The 13,870-nt window shown below is 43.9% G+C and overlaps 1 protein-coding gene across 5 annotated transcripts in view; it reads left to right on the top strand.

The window, feature by feature from the left end:
* C4H4orf45 (chromosome 4 C4orf45 homolog) overlaps positions 1–13,870 on the top strand; it is a 45,775-nt gene that overhangs the window by 8,510 nt on the left and 23,395 nt on the right. For 2 of the 5 annotated variants that reach the window (XR_005819294.1, XR_005819295.1), the window contains exons 3-4: positions 6,830–6,888; positions 11,022–11,083. Coding sequence is in view for 2 of the 5 variants with exons in the window: in XM_040554964.1 (XP_040410898.1) it covers positions 6,830–6,888; positions 9,348–9,390 (102 nt within the window). In the remaining 3 variants the exon portion in view is untranslated. Of the gene's footprint in view, positions 1–6,829; positions 6,889–9,347; positions 9,555–10,188; positions 10,264–11,021; positions 12,574–13,870 lie in introns of those variants that run through there. The other 3 variants (XR_005819293.1, XM_040554965.1, XM_040554964.1) reach the window with 3 other exon arrangements.

A 13,870-nucleotide genomic window follows, 5' to 3' on the forward strand; every position in this document is an offset into this window, starting at 1 on the left:
TCTAAGGTACTCTTACATTATGCTGCATTGCCCCCATTGCACGCTATATCCTTTCAAGTATACCCTTCTGAAAAATCCAGTTAACACTTACTTTTTCAGAAGGTATCTATGTTATTCATAGTTCTTTGTGTGTTAGACACCATGACGAAAATACAAGTAACTCAATAAGAGAAGACAATGACGGGAAGAGAAATTGGTCCTTCCTAGGAGAAAACAAGCCTGTGGGGCAGGGAGGGAGCTCCCAGAGGGCAGAGCAAGGCACCTAGAAGAAGTAAATGGAAAAAGAGAAGGCTCAGGAACTGGAAAGCTGTGGTACAACAAGGATTAGGAAACTGCTAGGAACAGCAGATACACAGGCTTTTGAAGAGATGGAAAGAGAAACATTGTCAGGGAGCCAAAGGAAAGCATCTAGCTTTTGCACTAGGAAGCTGACAAAAGGTTTCTAGACTGGGAACAAAGCTAAAAGAGAGGACCCACCCCACATGGGCAGAGTGGTGTGTAACAATCCCTTCAGGGTCTGTTTTCTATCTGAATTTTCTGCAGTTGTGAAGTTTGCCTTGACTTAAAATCTATTCATGGGAAACCAGTTTCTGAGTTTGTTTTCTGTGCTTCTTGAGCATCTGTGAAGAGAAGTTGTAGGGCCACCTTGAATCTGTAGCTGATTTGTTGTCCCCTCAAGTAGAAGTGACCAGGCCCCTGGGTTATCAGCTGTGAACGGCTGCCTTTTTAGGTCTTCAGGGGGATCTTGTTTTCTCTTCCCAAACATACAAACTACTCATCACAACCACTACCTCCCCAGAGAGAAAAGCAAGATAGATGGACAGATTTTCCTGTTTGGCCCTTCCACCTAGAAGCAGGGAAGAGTATTTTCCAGTGTATTTTCCCCTACTCACAGCCATTCAACAAAGGAATGCAGTCGGTAGCACAGCATGGAAGTAGCTACAGCTAAAGTGTAACAAGTGGATGGAGCTGCTTTGGCTGAGTTACCTAACAATTGGCATTAAAAAGCCTAACTATCAGATGCATGTGAAAGGAACTGATAGCTGGTGCTAAACTGATAAATCTTTAGTTTCTAGGAGTTGGTCCTTCGTGCTTTAATGAAATGCAAGGAGATAAATGTCAGCAGCATTCAAACACTCTGCAAGCCTCATTTCATCCCTGAGGACACCCTTTCTGCCCTCACTGTGCACCACCTTTCTGGGTCAAACCCTGAATCTTAATCAATCACTCCTATGAGAAATCTGAAGAGATGTACAGTCCTGGGAAGAGTCGTTGTATTGACTAACACCTCCTGCCATTATTCAAATTCCACGCCGAAACCGACCTGGTGTGAGTCAGAGCTTGTGACAACACAAATAAGGGTGTGAACACATATTACACACATTCATAGCCTGTGTGTGTTGGTGTGAGTCATACACACACACACTAGGTTTGTGATACCACTTTTCAGAACTCAATGAAACACAGCTGAATTCTCTTCCATCTTAACCAAAGAGGGGCACGCTGGCACACTAGCTTTGAGCCACGTGTTCTTCAGTAGCCATTTAAGAAAGACTCATCCATCATGAGGAGGTATGTCCCAAGGGCAATGCCATATGCCAACACAGAGTCCAGATTTTAGTAGCAGAGCTGGGAGGGGTTAGGTCTGCCTGATTAATGGAGAAAGCTGCTAAAAATGTGCTCTTAAAACCCGACACCCTCTGCTGCTCTGGTCATGCAAGAGGCCAGCAAAAGCTGAGTTCTGCACAGTAGACCTAAGGCCCTCCTGCTTTGACCCCTCCTTCCCTGGGTGGCAAAGAGCAGTTACATTTAGCATAATAAAACTTTTTTTTTTATTAATAGCTGATAATGGAAAAAAGAGTGAACTCTCCAATATAGAATGAGTTTTTAAGCATTCAACTGTTGTTATTTTTTAACATAGTTAACAGATTTTATAGCCTATTTTGTATTTCTAAGTGGGCTTTTTCTAGGATGAAAAGTTCCAAACCATTTTCTTCACATCAAATCAATAGCAGACATGCAGTCTCTCTCAAATGTCTAAGCATCAGCAAATAATTTCAGTTCTCACATTCCCAATCTGCAGATATTAGTCAACACAGATTAAATAAAATCTGTTTAGTGAAGTTGTAATAAATAGCTTTTTTTTTTTTAATAGGAAAAAGAAAGCTTTTAGTTCATTGCTTATCATAAGATCTTTAACAATTTAAGCTAAAATCCAGTGCTTATGCTTACTGTCTTTTACACTGTTGAGATAATCTAACCAAGCATGTCCGAGACATCCAGCCTTATTAGAATAATGTTTTCAAACATATCATACAAAGTGGCAATTCTTAACACTGGCAGAAGCATTGTGAGCTAAGACCCCCAAACTTCAGAAAGTGAAAGCACAGTGCATGCTGAACAATGGTCTTAATGCTGTCACCATAGAGATGACACTTCGCAACCCTTATTTATATCTCCTTGATTGCACCAAACAAATGTGCTCTCTTCATAGACAAATACTTTTGGTTCCTTGAGGATGATTTCTCTAGATGACGTTTGGAATAATATCTTTGTAGGGACATAAACATTATTTTGTAGTACAGTGAATTTTTCAAGATAAAGAATACAGTAACATTTCTGATGAAAGAAAGAAAACAACCAGCTAGAATAAATGCAAAGGAAAATCTTTAGTTAAAATGATCAGTGGACAGAACAGATACTCTCTTTGTCTCCACAGAAAAGAATGAAAGAACCTGTTACTTGCATTTGTCCAATGAACTTGAAGATACAGGGGAGAAAATACTTTGGCTAAACAAAAAACACTTTTATAGGAATGGGAAACCAAAACCACATATTTTTCCTTCAAAATAAAAGAAAAAAGATGTTTTAAAGCTGTTCTTACAACATTTTTCTTTCTTCCAGTTACATCCATTTTTGCGTAAGTTTGCAAAAGTGAGCACAAGTTCATGAACATCATTAGCTGCTTTCCTGTAAATAAAATTGTTACAGAAATAACTTATTTCATAATAGAGAAGAAAAATCAATGCAGAAAGTGCAGGAAGGCTATGCTCCTCCAACTCTAAAGATAACTGTCTTTTGTGCCACACAACCTTATCACAAGTTCTTGTTCTCTCTTTGAGCGATTGTTGTAGAGAAGCAACTTCTCTGACCAGTTAAGTATCATGCACATGCATAGTTCTGCATAAGCCCTCACTATTAATAAGGAAAACTAAATATAATAGCAACATTCATACTTCATTTTAATACAAAAAGAGACTTAAACACAAAGTTTATACCTCTGGATGAAGGGTATTTAAGTCTAATGTAGCTGAGTATGAAATGCCTCTGCTGGTCAAAAGCAGGTGTGGAGTTTGGCTCGTTATATGTAATTGCAGTCAGTTTCCCACATGTGACTCCTGATAAGCCCCCAGCTACATCCGAAGGCAGATTGTGTGTGTGTATATGTGTGCATACCTTGCATTTGGAGCAAGGAGTTGCTGGTTCACATAACAGACCCTTCCCACCAACACTGCTACGTGCCCATCACTGTGGCATCAGGGTGAGATATGCTCAACAGCCACTGATTTCAGAAGCTGATTAGCTGATTGCTCTGTCATGTTAGCTTCGGCCTCATGCTTGGCCCATATCCCCCAATCCTTGATGTTGCTTGCAATTTCTTGAAACAGCCAGAGTGCCTCTCCAGACACAGGAATGTGGGCACAGAGCAGGTGGTACCAGGGACTTGTGCTTTTGACCCTGAAGGCCATAGGAATTCAGTTGGTTTGAGGCTTGTGACTGTGTGAAGCTGAGCCTGAGCAGGCACAGCTGGTACACAGAGGGCAGGTGTGCCTGAAGTGCTCTGTTCCTCAAGCTGGGGTAGGCAAAGGTAACCTGGGAGCTTCAGCCTCCCCAAGGCAGGAATTATCTCCCTTCGGTGCAAAAGGTACGGAGCAGTCAAATCTAAATAAAGTTTTCAGAGTGATGTGCTGCTGTTACTTTTACAAGAGTTTTCACACTGAAATGTGCGTGTCTTCCAGAGAAACCCACAGAACAGCTCGGGTTTATCTCCCCTGGCATCTCTGTGAAACAGAGCTGCTACATGCTCTTCTTATCTCTCTACACACCTTATCATGAGAAAAAAAACACACGCACATCCCCCAAAATGTAAGCTGCAGTGACTGCTGAGACAGATGGTCCCAGCACTGCAGCCTGCAGCAGCACCTGGTGCAGGAAGGAGAGTCCTGTCCCCCTTCCAGCCAGGGAAGTGCTGGCAAGCCCCGATCCCTCTCAGCAAACGGGATAAATCCATATGCTGGAGTCCAAGCACCCATGTCTATACAATGACCTCCTCATAAAGGTTTTAACCAGGCTGCCACAGCTCTTTGAGGGAAATGCAGTTGTCCTTCACAGCAATTGTTGCCCTGAGGTTCAGATGTGCTAGTGCTGCAGACGTGGCCCTGGTTCCCATTCACCCACCCAGAGGGGTCTGTTTTCAGCCTTTGGTTAGGAAAGGGAATGCTTATTTTTTGAAGTGTATTTCTGAGTCCTTTAACACAAGACAGACACAGCTGTGTTAGCACAGTCCTAAGGAAAACAAAGTGAAAGAGGAGAACAGCAGAGCAAGAAGGAAGGGAAGGCCCAGCCAGCACGGGTTCACGAAAGGCAGGTTGTGCTTGTCCAACCTCATCTCCTTCTGTGATCGTGTGACCAGACTGGTAGATGAGGGAAGGGCTGTTGGTGTAGTCTACTTAGACTTCAGCAAAGCCTTTGACACGGTCTCCCACAGTATTCTCCTGGGGAAACTGGCTGCCCGTGGCCTGAACAGGTATACTCTTCTCTGGGTAAAGAACTGGCTGGAGGGCCGTGCCCAGCAGGTAGTGGTTAATGGAGTTAAGTCCAGCTGGCGTCCCGTTACAAGTGGTGTCCCCCAGGGGTTGGCACTGGGGCCTACCTTGTTTAATATCTTTACTGATGACCTGGATGAGGGGATTGAGTGTACCCTCAGTAAGTTTGCAGACGACACCAAGTTGGGAGGTAGTGTTGATCTGCCTGAGGGAAGGGTGGCCCTTCAGAGGGATCTGGATAGGCTGGACTGCTGAGCTGAGGTGAATGGGATGAGGTTTAATAAGGCCAAGTGCCGGGTCCTGCACTTTGGCCACAATAACCCCATGCAACTCTATAGGCTTGGGGCAGAGTGGCTAGAAGACTGTGAAGAGGAAAGGGACCTGGGAGCATTGATTGATCCTCGGCTGAACATGAGCCAGCAGTGTGCCCAGGTGGCCAAGAAGGCCAATGGCATCCTGGCCTGTATTAGAAATAGTGTAGCCAGTGGGACCAGGGAGGTGATCGTCCCCCTGTACTCAGCTCTGGTGAGGCCATACCTCGAGTACTGTGTTCAGTTTCAGGCTCCTCACTACAAGAATTACATTGAGGTCCTGGAGTGTGTCCAGAGAAGGGCAACAAAACTGGTGAAGGGCCTAGGACACAAGTCCTGTGAGGAGCAGCTGAGGGAACTGGGGTTGTTGTGTCTGGAGAAGAGGAGGCTCAGGGGAGACTTAACTGCTCTCTACAACTTCCTGAAGGGAGGTTGTGATGAGGAGGGGGTTGGCCTCTTCTCTCAGATAACTAATGATAGGACTCGAGGAAATGGCCACAAGTTGCACCTGGGGAGATCTAGATTAGCTATCAGGAAAAACTATTTCTCTCAAAGAGTGGTCAGGTGCTGGAACAGCCTGCCCAGGGAGGTGGTGGAGTCACCATCCCTCACGGTGTTCAAGAAGCACCTGGACAAGGTGCTACGAGATATGATTTAGTAGCTTAGTGGGTAGTATTGGTGATAGGAGGATGGTTGGACTAGATGATCTTGTAGGTCCTTTCCACCCTTGTGTTTCTATAATTCTATGATTCTATGACACTTGTAAGAGGGGAGGCAAACTGGAGGACATGGGCTAGCTCATTGGTCTAAGTATAGCCAACACAAATTACGAGCTACAGCTTCAATCCTGCTTGAATCTAATGGGTGAAGGAAAAAGGAATTGCCCAAACAGTTGCCAATGCTTTGTAGACATCTGACATTCTTGCTGTTCAATTAGGCAAGACCTGAGCAACCACACAGAGCCAATAAAGCCGAGAAGTCAGAGAGAACAACTCAGCCTTCCTGCTTTGTTGAACTTCAGAGGAGCTGTGATTCAGCTATCTGTACCCACTTTATCCCAACGTATGGTCCAAGTCCTGCCCTCAGACAGGCTGGATGCGAATTTACATAAAGACTGCTCAGGGTGTGGGTGCTGCTGGCAAGCACACGCGCTGTGCCATGCTGCTGCCCTCCCCAAGACAAGTGTAACACACGTGGCCATCTCACTCAAGCAAGTTTAAAAAATAACTTCTCCTTGGTGGTCAGGCCTCGACATATTTAACAGCGATATCTGCTACCCTGCCTGCGTTGTGCCCCATGATCTCAGAGGCACAGTCTATAGGCACAGTCTAAGTCACGTATTATCCCTGTTCTGTTTCCCATTTGTGTCCTTTAGATGCATTTCAAATACTCCCTTACCTTTCTGACAACTGTTCCTCTGCTTAAAAACAGCTGCAGAGACACATTTCTCTAAGTGACACTTTATTACCTCTCTTGATAATTCCTTGCAAAAATTTAAAGGAGTCGAACTGCCGTCAAGCTCTTCATCTCTGCAGCCCTTGCAGAATGTGGAAACAAGTAATGATTGCCATTTTTTGCTTTCTCTAGCTTTGTTGTCACATTGCCACCTAAGTGGACCTAATTCTTCCTTCCTGGTACTACACATGTGCCTTAAGGTTAACATTGTACCTCATTTCTGTTTCTCTTTGACAGAGAGGACCCATTTGGCAGTCTGCTGAAGACCAAGCCACACACCAATACCAAAGTCCATGGTAACCATTTATTTATTGTTGAAAATTCACTCTATTTGCTGCTGTATAAGGATGTTCCTCAGGAACTCCTGGAATAGGCAAATTATTGGCATACTGGACTGCCAAGCCCAACAGATCTAATAAAAGCCTACTGCTGGCACCCATTGCTGCAGAAAACCATTGAGAATAGAATATGTGGCTGATATTTTGTCAAAAACCAATAGGAGTATTCCAGAGCTAAACAACAATGTGTTTCAAGCAACTGGAAGAGCTCTCAGGGGAATATTTAATCCCCTTTGAAGAGAGAGCCCTGTTTCACAGAACCCCATTCGCTTTTCAATGAGAATTAATTTCTCCATTTACTTTAGTTAATGCATCTTGAAAGAAATCACAGGTTTATAAAGCAGTGATTAGCAACAATCACCTTCAGCTGGGAACATGCTACAGAAATTGTAGAGTGATACTAGAAAAAAGCCTTTATGGGACTTGCAGAGCTGCTCCAGCAAAACCATGTATGTGGAAAGAGCTTGTATTGTGTTAGCAATATAAAGACTTCCAGAGGTCCACCATGACCAGGAGCTTTGACTACTGAGGCTTTTATAATGGAGACCCAGGTTAAACATGGAGAGATGAAAAGGACTGAGGGCATTTATGGAGAAGGAGAGCTCCAGGGGTTTTGTTGCACCTCCTCTCCTTCCCCCCAGAATTTCCCACTGGGAAATAGAGTACATTAACATGTGCAAGGCAATGACCTCCACTGGAAAATGGGACATGCTTAAATTCCCTAGAACTAGCCTGGGAAGCAGCAGGTGATGACTGAAGTGCATCCACCACCACAGCAGGTCTCCGCATGTGTCCACCTGCTCCCAGGGCTGCCGAAACCCATCCTGCCCCTGCTCAGCAGACGTATCGGCGCCTGCACTGCCTCAGATGCCAGGGCAGCTCTTCCAAGCTGAACTCCACGTTGCTGGTAGTAGCAGCACTACCAGGAACAGATGGGCCAGCTGGTCTTCAAAAGCTGTAACTGCTCCCTAAACTACAGCATGGGTATGCTCCCTAGTGTGCCAGGAGTAGGAAAGCATTATGAATTTACTGCTTATTTTGGTTATTACAGTAGTGTGTTGTTGAGACTTGTGTAGGCTGGTGACAAGCTACAACATAAAAAGCGCTACCACAAAATCCCTGATCCAACGATATCTACAGTCCATCCCTGGACGACAGCCAATGCTGTCAGGCAGCATTGCAGCTTTGCCATTTTTGTAAAGCATTCATAAAGCATGCACCTTATTAAGCACTTTGAAAGTAATCCTGGTTTAAATTGATCATTGAACAAAGAAGCAGCAGCTTGCTGTTGGGGAATGTTTTATTTGCTTTTCATCATAGAAAGGTGGATAGGAAAATAAAGTCACCCAAGCTGGAAACAAATAAATTAAATGCATTCAATTAGCTAATGTAATGTCTCACAATGAGGGCACTATTAGAAAATTAAATTAGCTCTTCCTGGTACGCTGGGATTCTTTAAGTCATTAACACTGTCTTTTTTTTTTTTTTTTAAGATAGTCTGAAATATACAGGGGATTATTTTTCACCATAGCCTCTTTTCCTTACTATACCTTTCAGTCCTGATTCTCTTCAGTCTTATAATCAGTGCTAATATGTGAAAAGTATTTCTAAGCTAAATAACCGGTGAAATTCATGAGTGCAAGGAACATATTTCAGATTTTTCTAATGGAACATGGTGTTCTCAGAGATCAGTTTGATGAGATGTTATATGATTTAGTAGATTCACTGGTTAGAAAAAGGCTTTACTCAAACATACTCACTGGTAGCTTCTTACGCCTTTTTACGGCAAAGCAACTGAAAACAAAAGGTGGAAGTCACAGGGTTTTTTTTGTGCAGGACTGCCCTCGCAATGTTACTCTGAATGAGCTCCATCCAACTTGTATTATGTTAATTAATGGCAGTGAGGCATTTATTGAGGATAGCTACAGAGTCACCAGGAGCACCTCCCTCACACGTGCCACAGCGGCATGCTCCATGTGGTGTGGGGGCAGAGACTCCCCATCCTCTCACGCTGTCCCCGTCAGGATGCTGAAGAGCCTCTGGTTAGGAAATGTGGTGCACGATCAGAAATGTCTTTATAACTTCATCTGGTCTTTGCTGAAGAAGCACAGTGAGCAGGGATGAGGAGACATCCTATGAGCACACACCTGTTCAGTACATGTATTTTCAGAGGGTGCTCCTTCCTCTTCGCAAATGTTTCTGAACTCACCTGGATCATGTGGCGGCCCCGTGGTTGAGCTAAGGAGAATGATGGAGGAAGGATGGAGAGGAACTGATCTGCCACATGGAGAACCCCAAAGTCTGCATTGAAGATGGCTCAACAGCAGGAAACAGGGGTCCTGGGCAGGGTGTCAGGGTTGAGAAAGAGCTACCTGGGTAGAAAAAGGCACTTTGACCAAGAGTGTTTTTTTTCCCAGGCAAGTGAAACAGCCAGGTACAGATGGAGCTCCAATATCTTGATACTCATGTGCTTAAAAACGAGTGCTTTGCTGGATGAGATTTGGCAATCCCTTATGTAAGCAAATTATTTTTATCTGCTTCTAGCCTAATAGAGTCTTGAATATTTTGAGAACTCATAGATCTCATTGCTATGGAAACTAACTCAGTATCTTTAGGACAGTCTTGCTATCTCTGATTTGCAGAGTCTGCATCTAATCGAGAGAGAGAGAGAGAGAGAGAGAGAGAGAGAGAGAGATACAAGCCTAGTTACATTTGCTGTTTCAGTCCCACTCCTCACTGCCCTTTGTGTCACCTCCATAGCCAAAGGCAGAGTCCAACAGTCTTTACAGGGCAGGGAGGCTGCAATACCAGCAGCTCAATGCCAGATTTCTGGTTTTGATACCAACTAGAAATGAGGGGACTGATGCTGTTAGCATGGACAATCAACACAGTAGATGAAGCACACAAACCGGGCTCATCCAGGGCTGAACAGCCCCATGGGGAAGCCCTGCCTCATAGAGCTGTGCTCTCCTTCTTTGGTGGGTGACCAAGCCAGAAGGCTCACTGATGCTCTGAAGCGCTGAACAACTCTTTCCCAATCCAGAGGTTTGCAGTGGGATGATTTGCTTGTCCTTTTCTTGAGAATTGTGTGGACAAGAGGCACTGCTGCCATGGGACGGATTTAGCTGGTGCCATCTCAGTGAAACTGGTTGGCTCCATCTTGTGTCGGAACATCTGCTTCATCGCAAAATCTGGGGTTTCCCCTCTCCTGCCCAACTTTTCTCCTTCTGTACCAAGTCATTTACTCTCTTCTTATAGTTTACCCAAACTTGGTCCAGCAACACTGTAAGGATGATACGAGAGAGAGAGAAATAACCCTGCTGAGAAACTGGTACTTGACACACCTTGGTTTCTTTAAAGCACTGACTGACCCAGTGCAGAGCTGCTTGCATTTTTTTGGTTTGCTTTCTCTTAATCAGTTTGTATATTGGGAGAGAAAATTTTGGTTTTTTTTTTTTCCAAAGTAGTTCAAGGGCTAATATACTGCTGTCTTTCATGGCTACCAAAGACTTCTCTGCATAATTCAAACTCATGGAGACTTCACATGGAAAATTTTTAAATGTTGCTGGAATTTTACTACTCTAGAAACAGAAAGTTTTTTTCTTTTTTTCTCTTTATTTTTTTTTAGTCTAACCAAAACAAACAAACAAAAAAAAACCTTGCCTCTTCATGGATAGGTTACTTTAAAAAAAAAAAAAAATTATTTCAGTTGTGACATGCCTACACTTTTACTCAGAAGTGGGATGAATTGTGAAGTCCAGCTGTTAAAAAAAAAAGTTTTTTTTTTCTTGTAAAAAAATAGTAAATTTTAATTTATATAATCCATAGGGTTGGTTTTTTTTTCTCTTTCTACCAAAAAAATCAGTGCTTGTCAATAAAAATGTTTTCCTCCCAAATGCTAATGTAAATTCCCGCTTAATGCATTAGTTTCTATTACATATAATCCATATATCTTAGTATTAGGCAAATGTGCCTCATTCAGGTGACCTCAGCATCCGAGGCTAAAGGAGTTCTGTCCACATTCCTCATTGTTATTCTTTTCTTTGCTATTTTTGCCTTTATGTAACATTGATTTTTTTCCCTCTTTGCAGAACAAGGCTAATCTCTTATAGCTGCTCAAAGGTACTTTTTTTTTTTTTTTCTCTCCAGAAAGGTAAGCTCATATTCTTATTAAACTGTTGCAGCATCTTTTTCTGGATTTCCCCCCGCACACACCCTGTATGAGTTAAAACAGTATCTCATCGTGCTCCCTTTTTATCCAAGCCAAGTATTAGATATATTAGATCATAGGCAAGCATTCAAATTTTTGGAGAATCAGGGTCACGCAATGGTGGAAAATTAGAAGAAAGCATTTTTTTATAGGTTGAAGGGAAATCAGCTTCAACAGGGAAAATCCCACAAGTTTAATTCTTGTAATGGATGGCGGTGACACACGCTCTGCTTTCTGTGATGAATATTATTCCATAAAAGAATGCAACATGAACCAGTAGTTAAACTAGGACAGATGTTGCTGGAAATATTTAAAAGATGTTTACTTTATATTATTAGTGATCAAATATGCAGTGTTCTTGGTTATGTCATCCTCATGACTTCCCACAAGACATAATATTTTCCTTGTTGGAAAAAGCAAATAACTCAAGTTGTAGGCAGTTTTTAGTAACCGAGATATTTTGGCCTGGTGATGTAGCTGCTGAGGTATCCACCAGCATCCCCAGCCTCCATCCAAACTGCTTCCCCAGCCTTGCTCCCCTTTTTCCCTCCATACATTAAAATGATTCCCCCCTTCTCCTCCCAGAGCTGGTACTTTCCTCGGTAGTTCTGCAATGAGGAACTTCCAGCCTCAACTATCTGGAGCAAATTGTCCCTTCTTCCTGTGGCTACCACTCAAAATAACCTATTTCTTCTTGCCATTTACTCAGTGAATTTCTCTGGGCTTGAATTAAGAAGTGATTTTTTTTTTTTCCTGACTAGGGCATGAAATTGGCAAATGCAGGGTTTTCCTTTACAAAGCTCACAAAGGTTTCAGCTATTGCAGTAAAACTGCTGCAATCTTCTCTGAGGACATACTTGTAGTGATTAAAAAAATAAATAAATCACGGCAGTTAATACTCTCCTGTAAAGTTAAAGCTGATTTAAGATTGCCTACACTCTGAGTTGAATTAATATAATCCCCTTTAACTAATCAGGTGTGAGTTGTACGTGGAATGTACCCAAATACTCTATTATAGAGGAAAAAAAGACTGATCAGCTGCAAAGAAAGGGAGGTGTGAACCCTTCCTTCTGGCCTCCCCTCTCTCTTCCCACTGAGCCTGCCACCCTTTCAGGATGAAGACAGGCTGCGTTGCATTAAAGCCGGGGCAGCACACAAAAAAAACACTTCTTTGTGATCTCCTCGGGGCTCTTGTGGCTGCCTGCTCGCTCCTCAGTCACCCCACGGACATGAGCATCCAGCTGGTTGCTCCCAGGATCTGCACCCTCCCACCCCACTTCTCCCTGATAACCGCAGGGAGACCACACCAGATGCCCTTTCCTTTTAGACCCACATTGCTATCTCAAAGCCAAACACCCCAAACTATCCTGTTCCCTCCCTGTTAAGTACCTGTGTCATTGACCTCCTTTTAGGTTTCTCAGCTTCCCCCCACCCTCCTTTCTCGGTTCCCCCCCGTTGCTCAATCACTCGAGCTGCTGGGCCAGTGTCGCAGCAGAGGGCCGCAGGGCAGCTCTGGGGAAGGCCAGGAGCCATCGCCGAGCCTTGTGCTCCGAGCTTGCCCCACAGCAGGGCTGTCCCAGCTGCAGTAACAGGTTTTGTCCCCTTGGTTCTTCAGACTGCATCCTCTTTTTCCTCATGCTTTTAGTCTGTCTTCTCACAAGCAGCTTGAAACTGGGCTCACCAGAAAACCTGTGGCTGCCATTTTCCGTCTACCTCTCTGGCATGCCTGTTTTGGGGACCAAAATTTTTGGCCTTGTGAAATTCTTTGGCCCTGTGGTGGTGGCTGGTGAAGGAGGGTGGAAGAGGATAACCTCTTGCTGATGTGGGAAGGCAAAATGCTAGGGAGAGCTCTGTAGAAATGACTGGGTAGTGTTTTCTGATTTCCAGACAGTGAAGGAAACAGGCTGGGAAGAGAAAACTGGCTGGGCAGCAGCCATCATATGCTGGCCAAAGAGGCAGCCTTCCTCAGACACCCGTGCTTTGAATGCTAGTGTGCTAAATGCCTTGCTTTGATACCATTTACAGAGCGCTTCCTTCCCTTGGGCTGTTTCTATATCTAAAATGTGCTTGCTGCAGTATGACCATAGATTACTTTTCTCATCAGCCTGAGGGCGCAGGAATTGATACAGCTCTTACTGCGATCCCACTGACTTCAGGGGAATTACTTCCCATTAGAGCAAGCAAAGTCAGAACAAACTCTCCCTTCCTCTGTTATTAACGGAGTCATACCGTGAAGCCCATCGGAGTAGTCAGAGACAGCCGGAGATATATCGTCTTGTGTTCTTGTGCAGCGCTGTCCCTGTGCATGTGACAGGATAAACTACATGTTCAGATACACCACAGAAAAGATAAACTTATCCTTAGTGTATATCACTTTCTGTCTGCCATCCCCGGCACGTGAGGCAGAGCCTGCCTGCCTTGCCATGCAGCAGAGCAGCTTTGTGTCAGGCAGTGCTGGGCATCCTCCTCCTCGCCCCAGAGCCCCCCGAGAGCCAGAACCACACTGCCAGAGCAGGGAAGGGGCAGCGACGGAAAATTTATCTGCTGTCTGCTTTTATTATTGATTTGAAAACCGTAATTTTATTTTCTCCAGCTCTTTCTGTTGGGAAGCAAAGTACTCAAGCATTCAGACTCTCACAAGGCCCTTTCATCCTCATCTTATAAATGGGAAAACCCTGAGATTTCAAATTATTTGCCCTTGTCCATAGATGTGGTGGAGCCAGAAACAGT

Source organism: Cygnus olor, chromosome 4 (assembly GCF_009769625.2).
Source record: "Cygnus olor isolate bCygOlo1 chromosome 4, bCygOlo1.pri.v2, whole genome shotgun sequence".
NCBI lineage: Eukaryota > Metazoa > Chordata > Aves > Anseriformes > Anatidae > Cygnus > Cygnus olor.